Source organism: Mastacembelus armatus, unplaced genomic scaffold (assembly GCF_900324485.2).
Source record: "Mastacembelus armatus unplaced genomic scaffold, fMasArm1.2, whole genome shotgun sequence".
NCBI classification, from domain to species: Eukaryota; Metazoa; Chordata; class Actinopteri; order Synbranchiformes; family Mastacembelidae; genus Mastacembelus; species Mastacembelus armatus.
The window spans coordinates 66,007-80,755 of NW_022872861.1; the positions used below are offsets into that span (position 1 = coordinate 66,007).

Sequence of the window (14,749 nt, forward strand, 5' to 3'; positions counted from 1 at the left end):
TTTTCATTCGTTTATTTGACTTCTGGGTCATTTCTACATGACATCATTGATTTGTTTCACTGCAGATCCACAGACATGAAGAGAGAAACACTCTGGGGCAGTTTGGACTCTGAATATGTTTCTGTTCACACATTCAAGCCTCTCACTGATTTTTCCTACTGACATTAAACACAACAACGATTCTACCTACAGGTGCTTCAGCCAATCAGGAGGCAGCTGCTGAGCCAGGTGATTAGTTATGTTTCTGAACAAGTTCCTGCTCTTCATTTCCAGGGTGGGTCCAATGACTTCCCATGCTGTCATTGGTGCCTGACATGCAAACTGTCATTGACTTTCTAACATTTAAATCAATGAAGTTTTGTTTGTGGTGAGTTCACTATCCAGTCTAGGAGGCATTTAATAGCCTACACCTTTCCTGGGAGTTTACAGCACCACAAACTAAAGTTCAGTTTATAAACTTTGTAATTGACTTGAACAGGTGTAACCACGGCAACCAGTTACATCCCCACCTGTGCCTTGTGATCAGAACACAGACAGGTAAGTCAACCAGTATTACTTCAGTATCTAACCCAGGTGGTAAATACTGAATACCACGTTCTGAAAATACCAGACAGTGCATATGCATGCGTACGCCTCACTTTGGCCACTGAGGCTATTACGGGAATGATCAGGATTAGGGGACGGGATCAGTTCTCTCACCAGGTGTAAAATCCCACTTTTGTTGTCTTGATAATTCACTAAACATGAAGTAAAAACAAGGCGCTGATTCTCTTTCCTACGTCTACATTTCAACTTCACCTGAAAATGTGAGAAGAGTCAGGGTTCAGAGGTTCACATTACAGCGAGGAGTGTTTTTATATGAGCATCATCTAAGTTATTTGCTGAAGAAAAGTAGGTCAGATTATTTTTTAATTTAATATACATATTTTTTGTTTTTAACAGGTGATTATGGCCAAATTCTCCTGAGTCGCATTTTTGCTTAATAGTTTATTTGCCTTTTTTATTTTCACGTTTCGGGATAAGATGAGGTTTTCTGCTGTGTGGTGTTGCAGGTCCTGTGGTTGTACCAGCACCAGTATCATGGCCTCTGCAGGTCCAGGAACAGAAACTCTTTGGTCATCACCTAACATTCAAGCTGTTCACCTAAGCCCCTGATGGCACTAACAGCGACAGGTGAGACTAACATCCGACAGGTACATTTCAGGTCCCACAAAGAGGAGACGAGGCGTCGCTGGTGATGTGAAGGCGGATCAGCCGTTTGGACCACCAGAGCCAGGTGTTGGTCTGGATCCTCCCAATCATGACATTGGTGGACTTGCTTCAGTCATGAAGGACTGGCATCCACTTGGAGACCAGCCTGTGCTGACTCTGATGGTCCTGGTCCATTAGGACGTAGCGGCCTGTTTGTTGCGGAAGGTTTCAAAGAAAGCCATCATCCCCTTCCTCACGCTGCTGCTGCCATTGGCCTTCGTCATCCTCGGCGCCATCAGGGTGGAGCTGCTGGGGTGATGGGATGTGAAGGCGGCGGCGTCCATGGAGTTGGCTCGTTTCACCTTTGATGTGGTCGCACGCCAGGACTTGGACCTCGGAGGAGGAGTCTGAGCAACCAGACACTTCTGATACTGGACCTGGCCAAGAGGAAAAGACTGAGCTCAGAGTCGAACAACACTTTACGTTCCAACTGCTTTTCTCTTCAAATTGTTATGAAATAGTGTCAGGTTTTTACTTTTTCAGTAAGTAATCTCATTTTATCTCTTAAATATTTAGACTGGAACTTCATTCTCAATACATGAGGACTTTTCTTTTCAAGAACAGCAACTACCTTCTTCAAATATTCTCATGTCATTCATGTATTCTCCAAAAATTCAGACCCAATTTTTTTAACTTTAACTTCAGTTTTTCTTTTTAACATTTTTTTAGATAGTTAGAGTTTCTTCTTTAAATATGACACCACTGATTTCAAAATGTCTGTCTTTTTTTGTTTAAATATTTTTTTGGTCACTTTTTGTTCAAAATATTTCAAATATTCAAATATTGTTTTTATGCTGAAAATTTCAGATCTGACCAAACTTTTTTATACTGTTTGACAAATATTTATCAACTGGAACTTGAACAACTAGAAAAGTTTCAACCTTTAAACAATGAGATCAGTTTATTAAAAACCTCATAAGTGCTTCTGTGTAGATATTCAACCATCAGTGCTGCAGTCTGAATTTGCACCATTATTAATTTCCTTCCAGGTGTTTTATGATGTAAAATGCAGGTTTTTTCTCCTCACCATACAGGCAGCCTGGACGGCCTCTGAGATGATTCCTGCATCTGGTTCGCACCAGAACACATGACACTCGAATCGCTGCGTGCCGCCATCAACGATCACAGCGAAGGTGTGGCTGTCGTGGCCGACGCCCAGAAAGGTGAGGAAACGTACCTGACACTCCCAGATGGGCTCCTCCCCCTCCTGTCAGACCAGGTTAAACAGGTTAAGCAGGTCAAACTAAGGTGTGTGCTGACCTCTGACCTTCAGAGTAGCGGTATCTTACCTCTCCCTTCCACAGAGACAGGACGTTATCGGTGACGTGGATCACAGTCGGCTCCCAGTCGTCTCTGTCTGTAGAGTTCATGATGCTTTCTATCGCTCTGTTCAACACCTCCATACCTGCACACAAGCACACCTTCAGTTACAACTACAGGCTGCACAGGTGAGGTTTGGTGACACCTGGTGGTCACTGGAGGCAACAGCAGGACCTAATCTCTCCACCAGGCAGAACTGAAAGTACTCAGATCCTTTACATGTTATTGATCCTGAGTCATCAAAGCTTCAGCAGCATTTTCCTGTTGAAACACTAATACGATTTTTACCTGGTATGTATTTTCCTAATCATTAGCAAGCTTTACGATATGGTACCATTAGCATCCAAAAAAGGAATTTCCATGAAGCAAGAGCTCCATTTAAACAAAGTAAACATTCATCCATTATTCATTTATTACTGCAAACTCTGCAAACTAATTTTTATTAATGGTGAATATATTCTGCTGACAAAAGGCTCTCTGGGATAGTCTTGTAATTAGTTGGAGGTTGTTAAATGGAGGCAATTCAACACAGTCCTTTTTAAACTATAGCAAATTACAGATTCATTCATAAAAATCCATCCATCCATCCATCATCTATACCCTCTTAGTCCTAACCAGGGTCCCAGGGATCTGCTGGAGCCTATCCCAGCTCTCTTTGGGTGAAAGGCAGGGGTCCACCCTGGACAGGTCCCCAGTCCATCACAGGGCCACATAGAGACAAACAACCTCACACACTCACACTCACTCCTATGGGCAATTTAGAGTCACCAATCAACCTGACATACATGTTTTTGGACTGTGGGAGGAAACCAGAGTACCTGGAGAAAACCCACACAAGCACAGGGAGAACATGCAGACTCCACACAGAAAGGCCCCTGATGGGTTTCAAACCAGGAACCTTCTTGCTGTGAGGCAACAGTGCTAACCACTAACCCATCATGCTGCCCCATTCATAAAAATACTTTGTACATTTTATAACGTTTACAAACCCAGAAAATAAAGTACTACCAACTTATTTACTTATTTCTTTATTTTTATTACTGTGTTCAGGTGTGTTCAGGTGTTCAGGTGTCCTACCCATGGCTCTGGACACCGGTAGGTTCCCAATGTACTGGACCTCGAACTTCTGGACCTGCTGGCAAACTGCCTCCACAAACTCCACTGCACCAACAGAAAACAACAAGGAATCACTAAAGAACCAATCAGAGAACAGCAGCAGGTGATCGCCAAGAACAGAACAGGTGAGTCACCTTGTCTTGGCAGGTCCTCAGGTGAGATACTCTCCATTGTTGGGGAACAAGATGGCCTCATCAGTGCCTTCTCTGACATCATCTACAAACACATCCAGGTTTTTACACATTAGTGTTAAGTCAGGACCTGCTGAACACATGAATCTTCCAAGTGCATACTTCAATCCTTAAACTAGACTTGTAAGCAGGTTCAGCAAGGTCCAAGCACCCTGGAAAGGTTTTGCTTGCTTGGGTCAAGACTAGATGACGTTCCCTTGTTTGTTTTGTTCAATATACTGTGGTTCATACTGAGCTCTGTTTAGTAGGATAAGCATTAGTCTTTTGCTCTTTTGTGCCATAATAAGTTGGTAACACCGTTTCCCCCAGAACTCCAGTTACTTTAATATGTCAACATTTATATTTACAAAAATACTGCATTTTTTACTAGAACCTGATTGATACAATAAATAAATAAACAACACCTGCAAGAGACTCACTCACCTTGGAGCACATCTCATGCAGAGCGGCGGCGATGGCTTTGGCCGGAGCGTCACAGCGAAACACATGACACTTCAGCACACAGCTGTCCTTATCCCCAGCCACGAAGGCGAAGTCCCTGAACATACCACACACACACACTGGTCATTTTGTTACGGGCAACCAGGTGATAGAACAGGTGATCATGTGATCAGCAGGTGAACACCATAAATGACCCTAGCATATAAAGGAGACTATGAAGATGAGTGTAGCTGTGAGTGTGCACTGGGCGTGACAAGTAAAGGTAAACTGTTTACCTGTCCCTGCCCAGGTGTGGGGGGCGTGTCAAAGAACAGAGAATGTGACAGTGTTAGTGCAAACAGGTAAACAAAAGGTGAGTTTGTCATAATGTTTCCAACATTGATTGGCTCACCTGCCATTGTTGCAGCCCACCCCCCAGACACGGATGTTGATGATTGGCTGACAGTGGAGAGGAGTGTGGTCTAAAGGGTCCAACAGGGTCAGAGTGTCTTTCTTCAGGACCAGCATCATCTCCCTACCCTGCACACAGACAGGTAAATACAAACCGACAGGTAAACAAAGACGGACAGGTAAACAAAGACAGACAGGTAAATGCAGGTATCTCACCTCCCCTGAAGCCCCCAGCCTGTCTCTCTGCTCTGGGCTGCTGCAGTGAGACAGCTGCTGGATGACGTTACTGACAGCAAGACTGCTACGACCAGGAGACAGGTCCTCCTCCTCCACCTGCAGCCAGCCCAGTGAACGCACCGTAAAACACTGCCAGACAAACAGACAGATGGAAACAGATGGAGACAGACAGGTGGAGACAGGCAGATGGAGACAGGCAGGTGGAGACAGGCAGGTGGAGACAGGCAGATGGAGACAGACAGGTGGAGACAGGTGGAGACAAGTGGAGACAGGCAGGTAGAGACAGGCAGGTGGAGACAGACAGGTGGACACAGACAGATGTAAACAGGTGGAGGCAGACAAGTGGAGACAGACAGGTGGAGACAGGCAGGTGGAGACAGACAGGTGGAGACAGACAGGTGGAGACAGACAGGTGAACACAGACAGGTGGAGACAGGCAGATGGAGACAGAAAGGTGGACACAGACAGATGTAAACAGGTGGAGGCAGACAAGTGGAGACAGACAGAAGGAGACAGGCAGGTGGAGACAGGCAGGTGGAGACAGACAGGTGGAGACAGACAGGTGGAGACAGGCAGGTGGAGACAGACAGGTGGAGACAGACAGGTGGAGACAGACAGGTGGAGACAGGCAGGTGGAGACAGGCAGGTGGAGACAGGCAGATGGAGACAGACAGGTGGAGACAGGCAGGTGGAGACAGGCAGATGGAGACAGACAGGTGGAGACAGACAGGTGGAGACAGACAGGTGGAGACAGACAGGTGGAGACAGGCAGGTGGAGACAGGCAGGTGGAGACAGACAGGTGGAGACAGACAGGTGGAGAGAGCAGCAGATGAAATCAGATTAACGTTATATAAACCGTGGTAGAGCGAGGCCGACACAAAGCAGGAGAGAGAGATTAGAGCAGATTAGAGACGTCTGCTCCATTTTGTTGATTCCAGTTCTACTTTCGTTTTTCTGCTTTTATTTGTTTTTAATGGACTTTCTACAGTTTTAAGCAGAAACGTCTCCATTGGACGCACTGGGCCACAGTTAAAAAAGTTAAAACAAGTTAAAACTCTTTAATGCAAACAGACTCTGGGGTTTGTGAACAAAACTGTCACTAATATACAGAAACACGAAGGAAACAGGGAGGGAACAACATGCAGCTCACCTGTACTGGTTATCTCAGATTTAAACACTATCATAGTGAGGACATAAATGTTTTGTCAACCCAGAATTTTCTTGATTGGTTCTGGAAATGTTTTGTGATGTTTGGAAGTGTTGAGCCTCTGGGGGGCACAGTATGCCAGAACATTTCCATTGTAGTAGTAGTTGTCGTCTTACCTTGGAGTCGGGGTCATGGTTCGTGAGATAATCTTCATGCCACGAAGACCTGGGAGACAAAAATCTCATAAATTCATAAATGTCAGAACAGGACGACAGGTTTGTGTGTGTGTGATAAACAGGTCTTGAGCGTAGAAAAGTGCTGTATTAGTTCAGTTATGTCACACACCTAGTTCTCTAACGTGTGTTACCTGTCCTCAGGTGGTCTGTCAGTCTGTCTGGTGGAGTTCTGTTGTCCAGCTTCCTCCTGCTGAGATGCATCACCACAGAGAAAGAAACACTCCTGAGCTAAGCTGTGTGTTATTGGGTTCTATCGGTTCTGATGCGCTCTAACATGTTCTGCCAGTTCTAACCTGTGTGTCGAGGGACTGCGGCATCTCACTGAGGCGCGGGTGTTGCCATTGGGTGGTGCCGGTGGGAACATGCCAGTAGTAGGTTCCTGTGGAGTCCTTGATGGTTCTCCAGCCAGAGGGAAGGTCTGGGTCCAGGAGCAGGTTCTGGTCTGTCCAGATGTTGTCTGCAGACACAACATTCTCAACATCAGTCCTCCAGTCTAAGATGACATAGTTCACTCAGCTAAATTTAGAGCAGCTGAGATTCAGCTAATAATAACATGAAATACTGATCATCAATATCATGTCAATGCTCTTCTCTTCCTCTGCACTTTTTTCTCTGCAGAACTTCGCACTGATCAAACTGCATTAATCCAGGCAGAAACAAATCGATTCTATAAATTTAACTATTGCTTCTCGGGTCAGTTCCTGAGGAAAAATGAATCGACAAATCATTTTCACATCTGTTTTATCTCACATCTGTTGTTTAGCTGAGGTCATTTTTTCAGTCTTCAAAATTATTGTGTCAGTGTTGGTTGTTCAAGAGAAAAGAGGTCAAAGAGCCGCACAGAACAACAGGAAAGATGAGATGACACCAAAGATATTCTGAATAATTAATGTCTTCAGAGACGTAAAACGCTGAAACAGCTGATTGAGAGCCAGCGATATGGCCGGAGGTTGGGGGGTGGCAGGAGGCACCGGTCAGGAGTTAAACCCCTGGGCGGTCTGCTATTAATCCACTGCTGAACTCTTTATCAGCAGCAGGAGTCTGTGAGTTTTATCCTCATTTTTTACACAATTTTATTCAATAAAGAGGAAAAAAAGAGAATTTCACAAAAAAGAGAAATTTTGTTACTGCACCTACAAAATATGAATTAATAAGATCCTTCATTTTCCAGATGTGGCCAGATGTGTCAGACTGATACTGTTTAATATGGCGTGACTACTGGCTTTTATATATATTTCCACAGACTGGAAACAACAATGGCCTCCGTGATAATTCCCAGAAGTGTAGCTGCCGTAAGTCGATCGCCCCCTGGTGGTTGGTTGCAATATGGGTCATAAACCCCGCCCCCTCCATGTTAGTGGATGAGACATGAGTAAAATTACATTTTAAAGTACAAATTAATTGATTTAATTGGCGCCCTGATACCAGCTCCACATCTGGTCACTACTGCACAGAATCTGGTTGGAAATATGGCACAAATGCAAACCTCTGTCTTCACTTCAGTTTGAGTGGAAGGAAATGGTGACGTGTCATCCGTCTTTATAAACAAGCTATGGTTAAAATCCATGTACATGAAATGTGCCTTTCAAAGCTGTTGTCGCTGAGACATTTATATTGTGTCTAGGACATATTAAAAGGTCTGAATCTCCCTTCACACCTTCCTGATGGTACGACGAGGGGCCCCCAGTTCATTAACTCCAGGGCCTCCCAGTCGGTGTGTCCGGCCCTGTTTAAAGCACAGTGTCATGTTCTCCATGTTTGTGTCCATAAAGCAAACACACAACACGTAAACACCTGTGTTAGTACTGGGACCTGTGTCTTACCGTCATAGTTGACAATGATGATGGCTAACATGTAATCCTTTCCCATCATGGCTCCACCCTCCAACGTGTGTGGTCCAATCAGCTGAAGGCACACACACACACACACACACACACACACAGGCCCAGCTGATAGTGTCACAGCCTCGCTCTGCCTGTCTCTCTCTCTCTCCCTGTCTGTCTGTCTGAGTCAGTGTCTCTCGTCCCTCCGGCCGTCGCTCCGTCAGTCGACACCATCAGTTTTCTTTTTCCTCTTCGTCTTCTCCTCCTCCTCCTTTATTTTCTGTCCGCCCCGGTGTTTTCGCTCTCTCCTGCCGTTCGTCCCTCTCCCTCTCTCTCCTCTCTGTGTGATGAAGGATGCTCTCCTCCTCCTCCTCCTGCTGACATCATCACTCCCTCCCTCTCTGCCTCGCTCGCTCTTCACTGTAAAAAACAAGCCTTAAATTAAACTTCCACAAAAACCAAACAAAAATATTCAAAACAGAGTCCGCTCCATTATAACGATTTCTAAAACATTTGTTACAGTGGCTGCATTTATAGAATTAAATGTATAATAAATGAAAATAAACAACAAATAAGAAAAAATATATAATTATAACAAATACTAAATATCCAATTCATAGTTGGCAGGTAATATTTTCTTAATTACGTTTCTGGTGAAATAATATTTTGCTTGTTTACATTTTATTTCACACAGCTGAACAGTCACATGACTCAGCGTCTTTTCTCCTGAAAGCTGCTGTCCACATCTCTGCTTTCGTCTCCAATGTTTTAAGGAGGTTATATATGTGGTTGTTCCATGTTATTAATGCATGGACATGTCAAACGTAGGTTTCATTTAAAATTGTGTCATTTGGTTGTTGTTAGTTTTTGTTTGCTTTCAGTCAGAAGATATTAGAGTCTAGTTTTTGTCATTTTTCCTGCACTTCAGTTTATCAGCATTTTAAGGCAGTGTGTGTGTCTTTGGTGGTGTGTAGTGGGAGGGGCTGATACAGGTGTGGGTCTTTAGCGAACACCTGGTGGAAGGTTCAGGATCTGGTGCCAACATGGGAAACATGAATTCCTTTGGAGTGAGACCCAGAGACGTCACACACTGACAGTTTACAGATGTTACTGAAAACATCTGCCTTTATAAAAACAAGCATTTTAATTCACAGTTTAACTTATTGTAAAATTCAACACGTTCAAGACAATAACATTTAGTAAGGTAACATGTCGCATTCCACTGTTTATTTTGGGCTTTTGTGATAAGCAGCAGCACAAAGTTCTGGTGTTTACTGTTATTTCCTACTATTTCCAGGTGAGACACAGCTCAGAAGCATCAAATCTGACTGTACATCTAAGTGCACATACAGATTCTATGTGTTTACATCTATGTGATTCCATCTAGGTGTATATATCTATGGGGTGTGACGCACTGGCCACGTGTCCGGAAAAGTTTTGACGACAGGAAGCGCGTAAAGATCCCGAAATTTACAGGAAGTCAAAGCAAAAGCCTAAAATTTAATGTAACTGTAGAGATTACAGGAACAAACGTCAGCGTCCAGTTATTATTATTGTTATTATTAGTTGTAGTACTAGTAATAGTAGTAGCAATAGTAGTCATAGTAGTAATAATAGTAGTAATAGTAGTAGTCGTAGTAGTAGTAGTATTTTGAAATTCTGTGCGGAAGTTCTTTGGTGTTGTTTACTTGACACAGAGTCAGCTGCTTTAAACAAAACTAAACACAAGGACATTTAGTTTAGTTAAATAATGTTTTAAATCTTTAATCTTTTGAACTCCATGTTATCTGAGATCTCTGTGCCGTGTTAGCTTAGCCGTTAGCTTGTTGTTGGACCCAACATGGAGGACATGTACATTAAACCAGGTGAGATTAGCTTCAGACTCTCATAAAGAAAGTTCATGAAAAAGGCTGATAATATTGATGAGTTTTGAAAAAGGCTGATAATATTGATGAGTTTTGAATGAGTTTCTAACGACTGAGCCGTATATGTGTCGTTTGATCCCCGGGATGAGTAGTTCGCGTTGACGGAACGGGTCCACGAACATCATTAAAAAATCTGGGAAATTAATGTTCCCTTAATCTTATTAAGCAGAAATTAAAGCCATTTAAATATGGGCTATAGTGTCCACGAAGTAATAGAGCGTTGGTTTGATTTCGGCATAGAAATGATTCACCTAATTGTGAATGTTCAGGGTAAAAAGAGGAAGATTTTTAGAGCTTGTCCTGTTTTTTGTTGTTTTCTGTTTTGCTCGTCATCGATGCCATTGACGTGAAAATCAGTTGAATGTTTCAGCAGTAGGACTGTGTCATGTTAAAAGAAAAGGTTGTCTGGGCTCAAATTATATCTGTGACCCAGTTATTGTGATGCAGGGTTTTGCTGAGTTTCGGTTCTGTAATGCTAACAATGCTTCAATGGTTTGTGTAATATATTAACAAACCGGAGCAACGATCTTCATTCAAAAAAATGTCAAGTTAAAGAAAACTCTCTCTCGGCAGGAGTGAAATGTCTTACAAACATAAATTGTGGTCACTATCAATTTATTCTGTGTCGTTTATTAATTCGGCCTACAAGTAAATTACAGAAATACATAAATTACATAAATTACACAAATGAATGTAGTGCTTATGTTGTGTAGTGGTGTAAAGATTAATGTTTGATAAAGAACCGATTTATCAAACTGATTATGTTAAACTTTTCTCCCTTTCTCTGTTCAGGAAACCAGGAGCGAGGTTGGAATGACCCCCCTCAGTTCTCTTACAGCCTTCAGAAGGCCCACGGACCACAGAGGAACCTCCTGAACAAGAGAGCAGCTCCACCTGCTTCAGGTACGAAAACACCGGTCTGCACTGCTGATTCTTGGTTGGTCCAACTGCATCTGAGGTCCAGTCTGGATTTTCATGGTGCTGCAGGTCTGGCAGCCCCTTAAAGCTGTCTTCGATGATCTCTGGGGTGTTTTGGGGTCCAGGTCCACCTGAGACAACGCAAAAACAGATGTTACTAATGTGGTGGGTCTAGACAATATGCTGAGAGCAGGGGTCTTCATGGGTCCATGCTGTTCTGAGGAAATGAAACGAAATTACTCAGAAAACTTTTTGCTGTCAGTAGAAACCCTGGGGATGTTCTGAGTGTATTTTGACCCAATCCTGATCTCAGTTCTTTAATACTGTGCATCTCTCATTATTGGGAAGTTCCCTCCAGTCTTGGCGTTGTCTTCAATTCTGTCACCAGATCTGAGATGCTGCTGTTTTCTGTTGGCTTTTTCCTTTCTTGAGCAAAATTTGTGACATAAAACTTAATATTTAAATCAAACTCTTCTCTGATTGGTTCCCAGGCACAGGAGGCCTGCCCCCTATCCCTCCCTCATCAAACCCACTGGCTCCACCCCCCTGTGGCTTAGCCCCACCCCCTCTACACAGAGGTAAGGAGCAGCCGAAGAAGCAGGTTGTTCTGACCAACAGCAGAACTAGACCTTATGTATGAACCTCTGAACTCACAGGTCCACCTCCACCTGGCTGCATGACCATGCCCCCTCTTCCTCAGGGATCAAGTCACAAAGAGGCAGACAGCGGCCAATCAGAGAGCGAGCCTGCTGTGGAGGGTGTGGTGTTGGTGCTGAACCAAGCGCTGGCTTCCTGCAGGCAGACGGTTAAAGTGAGTTTAAGTCGTTCAGGGCCTGGGCCTGTGCAGTTTCTGCACATTTAGTCCTGTGGCCAAACCAGGCCTGTGAGGAACCCGTTACTGCAGTTTGCTCTGTTACAGGAAAAGTAGGTTTTAGTCCAGTGCATTTCCCCTACATGTGGCAGTTTGGGCTCAGTGAGATGTGCAACCACTTCACCTTCACTGTTGATTCAGACATTCGAGGACCTGACAACAAAACATATATCAGGAGAATTTCCACTGGTTCTTTAAGTGTTAAGAAATCTGAAACTTCTTGATCCATTTTAGGTGAAGCTGGTTAAGGCTCTTCTATTGTCGCATTAACTTCAGTTATGTTTTTATGGGAAAATGCTGAGGAGACAAAGTGGTCTGTCCTCGGCTGGGTCCATTTTGTAGTTCTTTCTCTCACCCGCTCGTATTTTTCAGAACCAAAGTTACCAGTGAGCAGAACGTGGATGGGAGAACAGTGAATGTATGGGTGGGAGCAGGTGTCCCATCAATGCTTCTTTCTGCTCCTTCCATCCACCTTATTTGGGGAAGTGCAGCTTTAATGAGAGCTGGACTGGAAACATTCAGAGTTTGGTTGGAGCCTGTTAAACGACCAATTCAAAGCTGCTGCACCACAAAACACTGACATGAGGAACTTTGGGTATGAAGAGAAGTCAGGACAACACAGACGGCCATTAAAGCCTCCAGCAAATGTCCATACTGAAGTAAAGTTCAAGTACCTCAAAGTTGTACTCATGTCCAGTACTTGAGTAAATGTACCATGTTCCATCCAGTTGTGCACGTTTACCTGGGCGTCAATAAAAGAGGCACAAGAAAATGTAAATAAAAGCATGTTTCCCTCCACCAGGATCAGGTGTGTAATGATGTGGAAAAGAGACTCCGCCTCCTGGAGGACAGCTGGAGGTCAGGTAGACTGAGTTTACCTGTCCGAAGACGTATGGACACTATGGTACAAGGTAAACAATCTCATGTCAGCATCACCATCGGTCTTTCTATCTGCCTGCGTCAACACTTAGCTGCCTAACTGTTTACCTGTTTCTCTCAGAGTTGCAGGCGGGTCACTGGGACTCAGCTGATGAAATCCATCGCTCTCTGATGGTCGATCATGTGACCGAGGTCAGCCAGTGGATGGTTGGCATCAAACGACTCATCGCTGAGACCCGAAAACTCAGTCCAAAACTCCTAGAACCATTACTGAAATTTGCAGAACCAGTGCAGGACCATGCAGAACCCATCCAGGACCATGCAGAACCCATCCAGGACCACGTAGAACTCATCCAGGACCACGTAGAACCCATCAAAGACGACGAAGAACCAGTCCAGGGCCACAGAGAACCAGTCCAGGATCCAGTCTGTCAGTCCTGACTCTACTAACCTTGCAGGAGTCTTTAGTAGGTTTCTTTTCTCTCTTGACAAACTTGGACTCTTTTAACCAGAACCAGGACCAGGTAATGTTAATCCTCACATTCACACTTGCTCAGTGGGTCAAAGGTTAAACCCTAGGAAAATGTTGGTGTGGGGGGTCACTGGGGCCAGGGATTGTCCTGCTGTTCAAATTATAACCCTTCATATCTGGTCTAGATTGTATCTTGACTCTGGACTATCACCTTAAATCTCTGACCTTTAGATTCTGAACTCTGAATTCTGGGCTTAGGTTCCTGGACTCTAGGCTTTGAACTCTGGACTTCTGGACTTTAAACATAAGAACCTTCAGACACCAGACTTCAGATTCAAAACTCTGGAATGTCTCAATTCTGAATTGTGGACTCTGGCTGACCCTGTCAACCACCCTGAACACCCAGTGAGAGCTGAAGAACCACCTGTCACCTAGAACCAGTATCTCTGACACCTGTCTGGATTCTGGACCTTACGGCTGCTGAAAACTTCAGCTCAGAGGTTTTCTCAATACATGTTAATTTTCACAGCTAAAAAATGTTTGAAGTAAGGACATTTGCAATTTTGTGATGTCACGTGACCAGCTCACATGATGTGTTTCCACCAATCACAGCAGGCTCAGTGAGTTCATCAGGAAACAAAGTGTTGTTGGTTTCTGGTCTTTGTGGATCTCATGTGGAAATAAATCTTTCAGTGTTGGTGCGTCTCGTTTCATGTGTTTCATTCTTACGCTTTAGGTGTCAGGAAGAGGGATCACCAGAGTCCTGATCCTAACCACATAGACCCCCTGGTCTAGGATCACCAGCTTGTTCAGACGTGCACTGTGGCTGCAGCTCGGATGGATTTAAATCTTATTTTGCTGTTGAAGCTTTAATGAAACCCATCAGTCTAATCCTCCTCACACTGACATGTTTTCATGTTTAAACAGATTTCTGCTGCTCGACTGTAAAACAGACAGACCACATCAGTCTCGCAGAGTTAACATCCTGTGTAGCACATCCGAGTATATGAGTTCATAAATTACATGGTCGGCATGTTCAGAGATCACGTATGTAAACTGTTCCTGAGCAGCAGGAGTCTGCAGGGCTGAGACCAGCAGGGGGCAGCAGAGAACCTGTACTGGTACCTGACGGATCATGCGCTCGGGTGAGAATGTTTGTGTTGATGTCAGCAATGCTGAAGTTTCCTTCCTGTTGTTGAAATTCAGTTCATGGGTGAGTTTCTCAGGCAGAGGCAGGAGAGTGAAACACCTGATCTGAATGCAATAAAAAGCCAGTGGTGCTCACACCTCAGACTCACCTGCTCTGTGGTCAGTTACATGTTTGAGCATGTGATTACTGACGTCGGTTTTCTGTTCAACCACGTGAACATTAGCTGTTCTTTTTCAACTCTTCATTTCTCTACATCAGACCAATCTTAATTACTCTGCTGTTTTTATATGACCACAGCAACACAGGGGATCTGGTCTGAAGGTGGAAGCAGTTTTGTCAGTTTGCTGGCAGCAGCGACAGGAGTGTTTCAGACTGAACTCT

The 14,749-nt window shown here is 44.1% G+C and overlaps 2 protein-coding genes across 2 annotated transcripts; one reads left to right on the plus strand and one right to left on the minus strand.

The window, feature by feature from the left end:
• Positions 1-371: 371 nt before the first annotated feature.
• On the minus strand, positions 372-8,310 carry apbb3 (amyloid beta (A4) precursor protein-binding, family B, member 3). Its single transcript, XM_026310339.1, has 12 exons — positions 8,154-8,310; positions 6,624-6,787; positions 6,462-6,520; positions 6,271-6,319; positions 4,926-5,075; positions 4,711-4,838; positions 4,302-4,416; positions 3,822-3,903; positions 3,649-3,732; positions 2,541-2,656; positions 2,279-2,458; positions 372-1,628 (listed from the first exon to the last, which is right to left on the minus strand). Exons 1-12 carry the CDS (start codon positions 8,200-8,202, stop codon positions 1,386-1,388), a joined length of 1,419 nt encoding a protein of 472 aa, XP_026166124.1. The 5' UTR covers positions 8,203-8,310; the 3' UTR covers positions 372-1,385.
• Positions 8,311-9,611: 1,301 nt separating this feature from the next.
• sra1 (steroid receptor RNA activator 1) lies at positions 9,612-13,915 on the plus strand. Its single transcript, XM_026310350.2, has 6 exons — positions 9,612-10,018; positions 10,871-10,981; positions 11,488-11,574; positions 11,653-11,807; positions 12,670-12,778; positions 12,868-13,915. The coding sequence occupies exons 1-6, from the start codon at positions 9,994-9,996 to the stop codon at positions 13,185-13,187; spliced, it is 807 nt and encodes a 268-aa protein (XP_026166135.1). The 5' UTR covers positions 9,612-9,993; the 3' UTR covers positions 13,188-13,915.
• Positions 13,916-14,749: the final 834 nt, after the last annotated feature.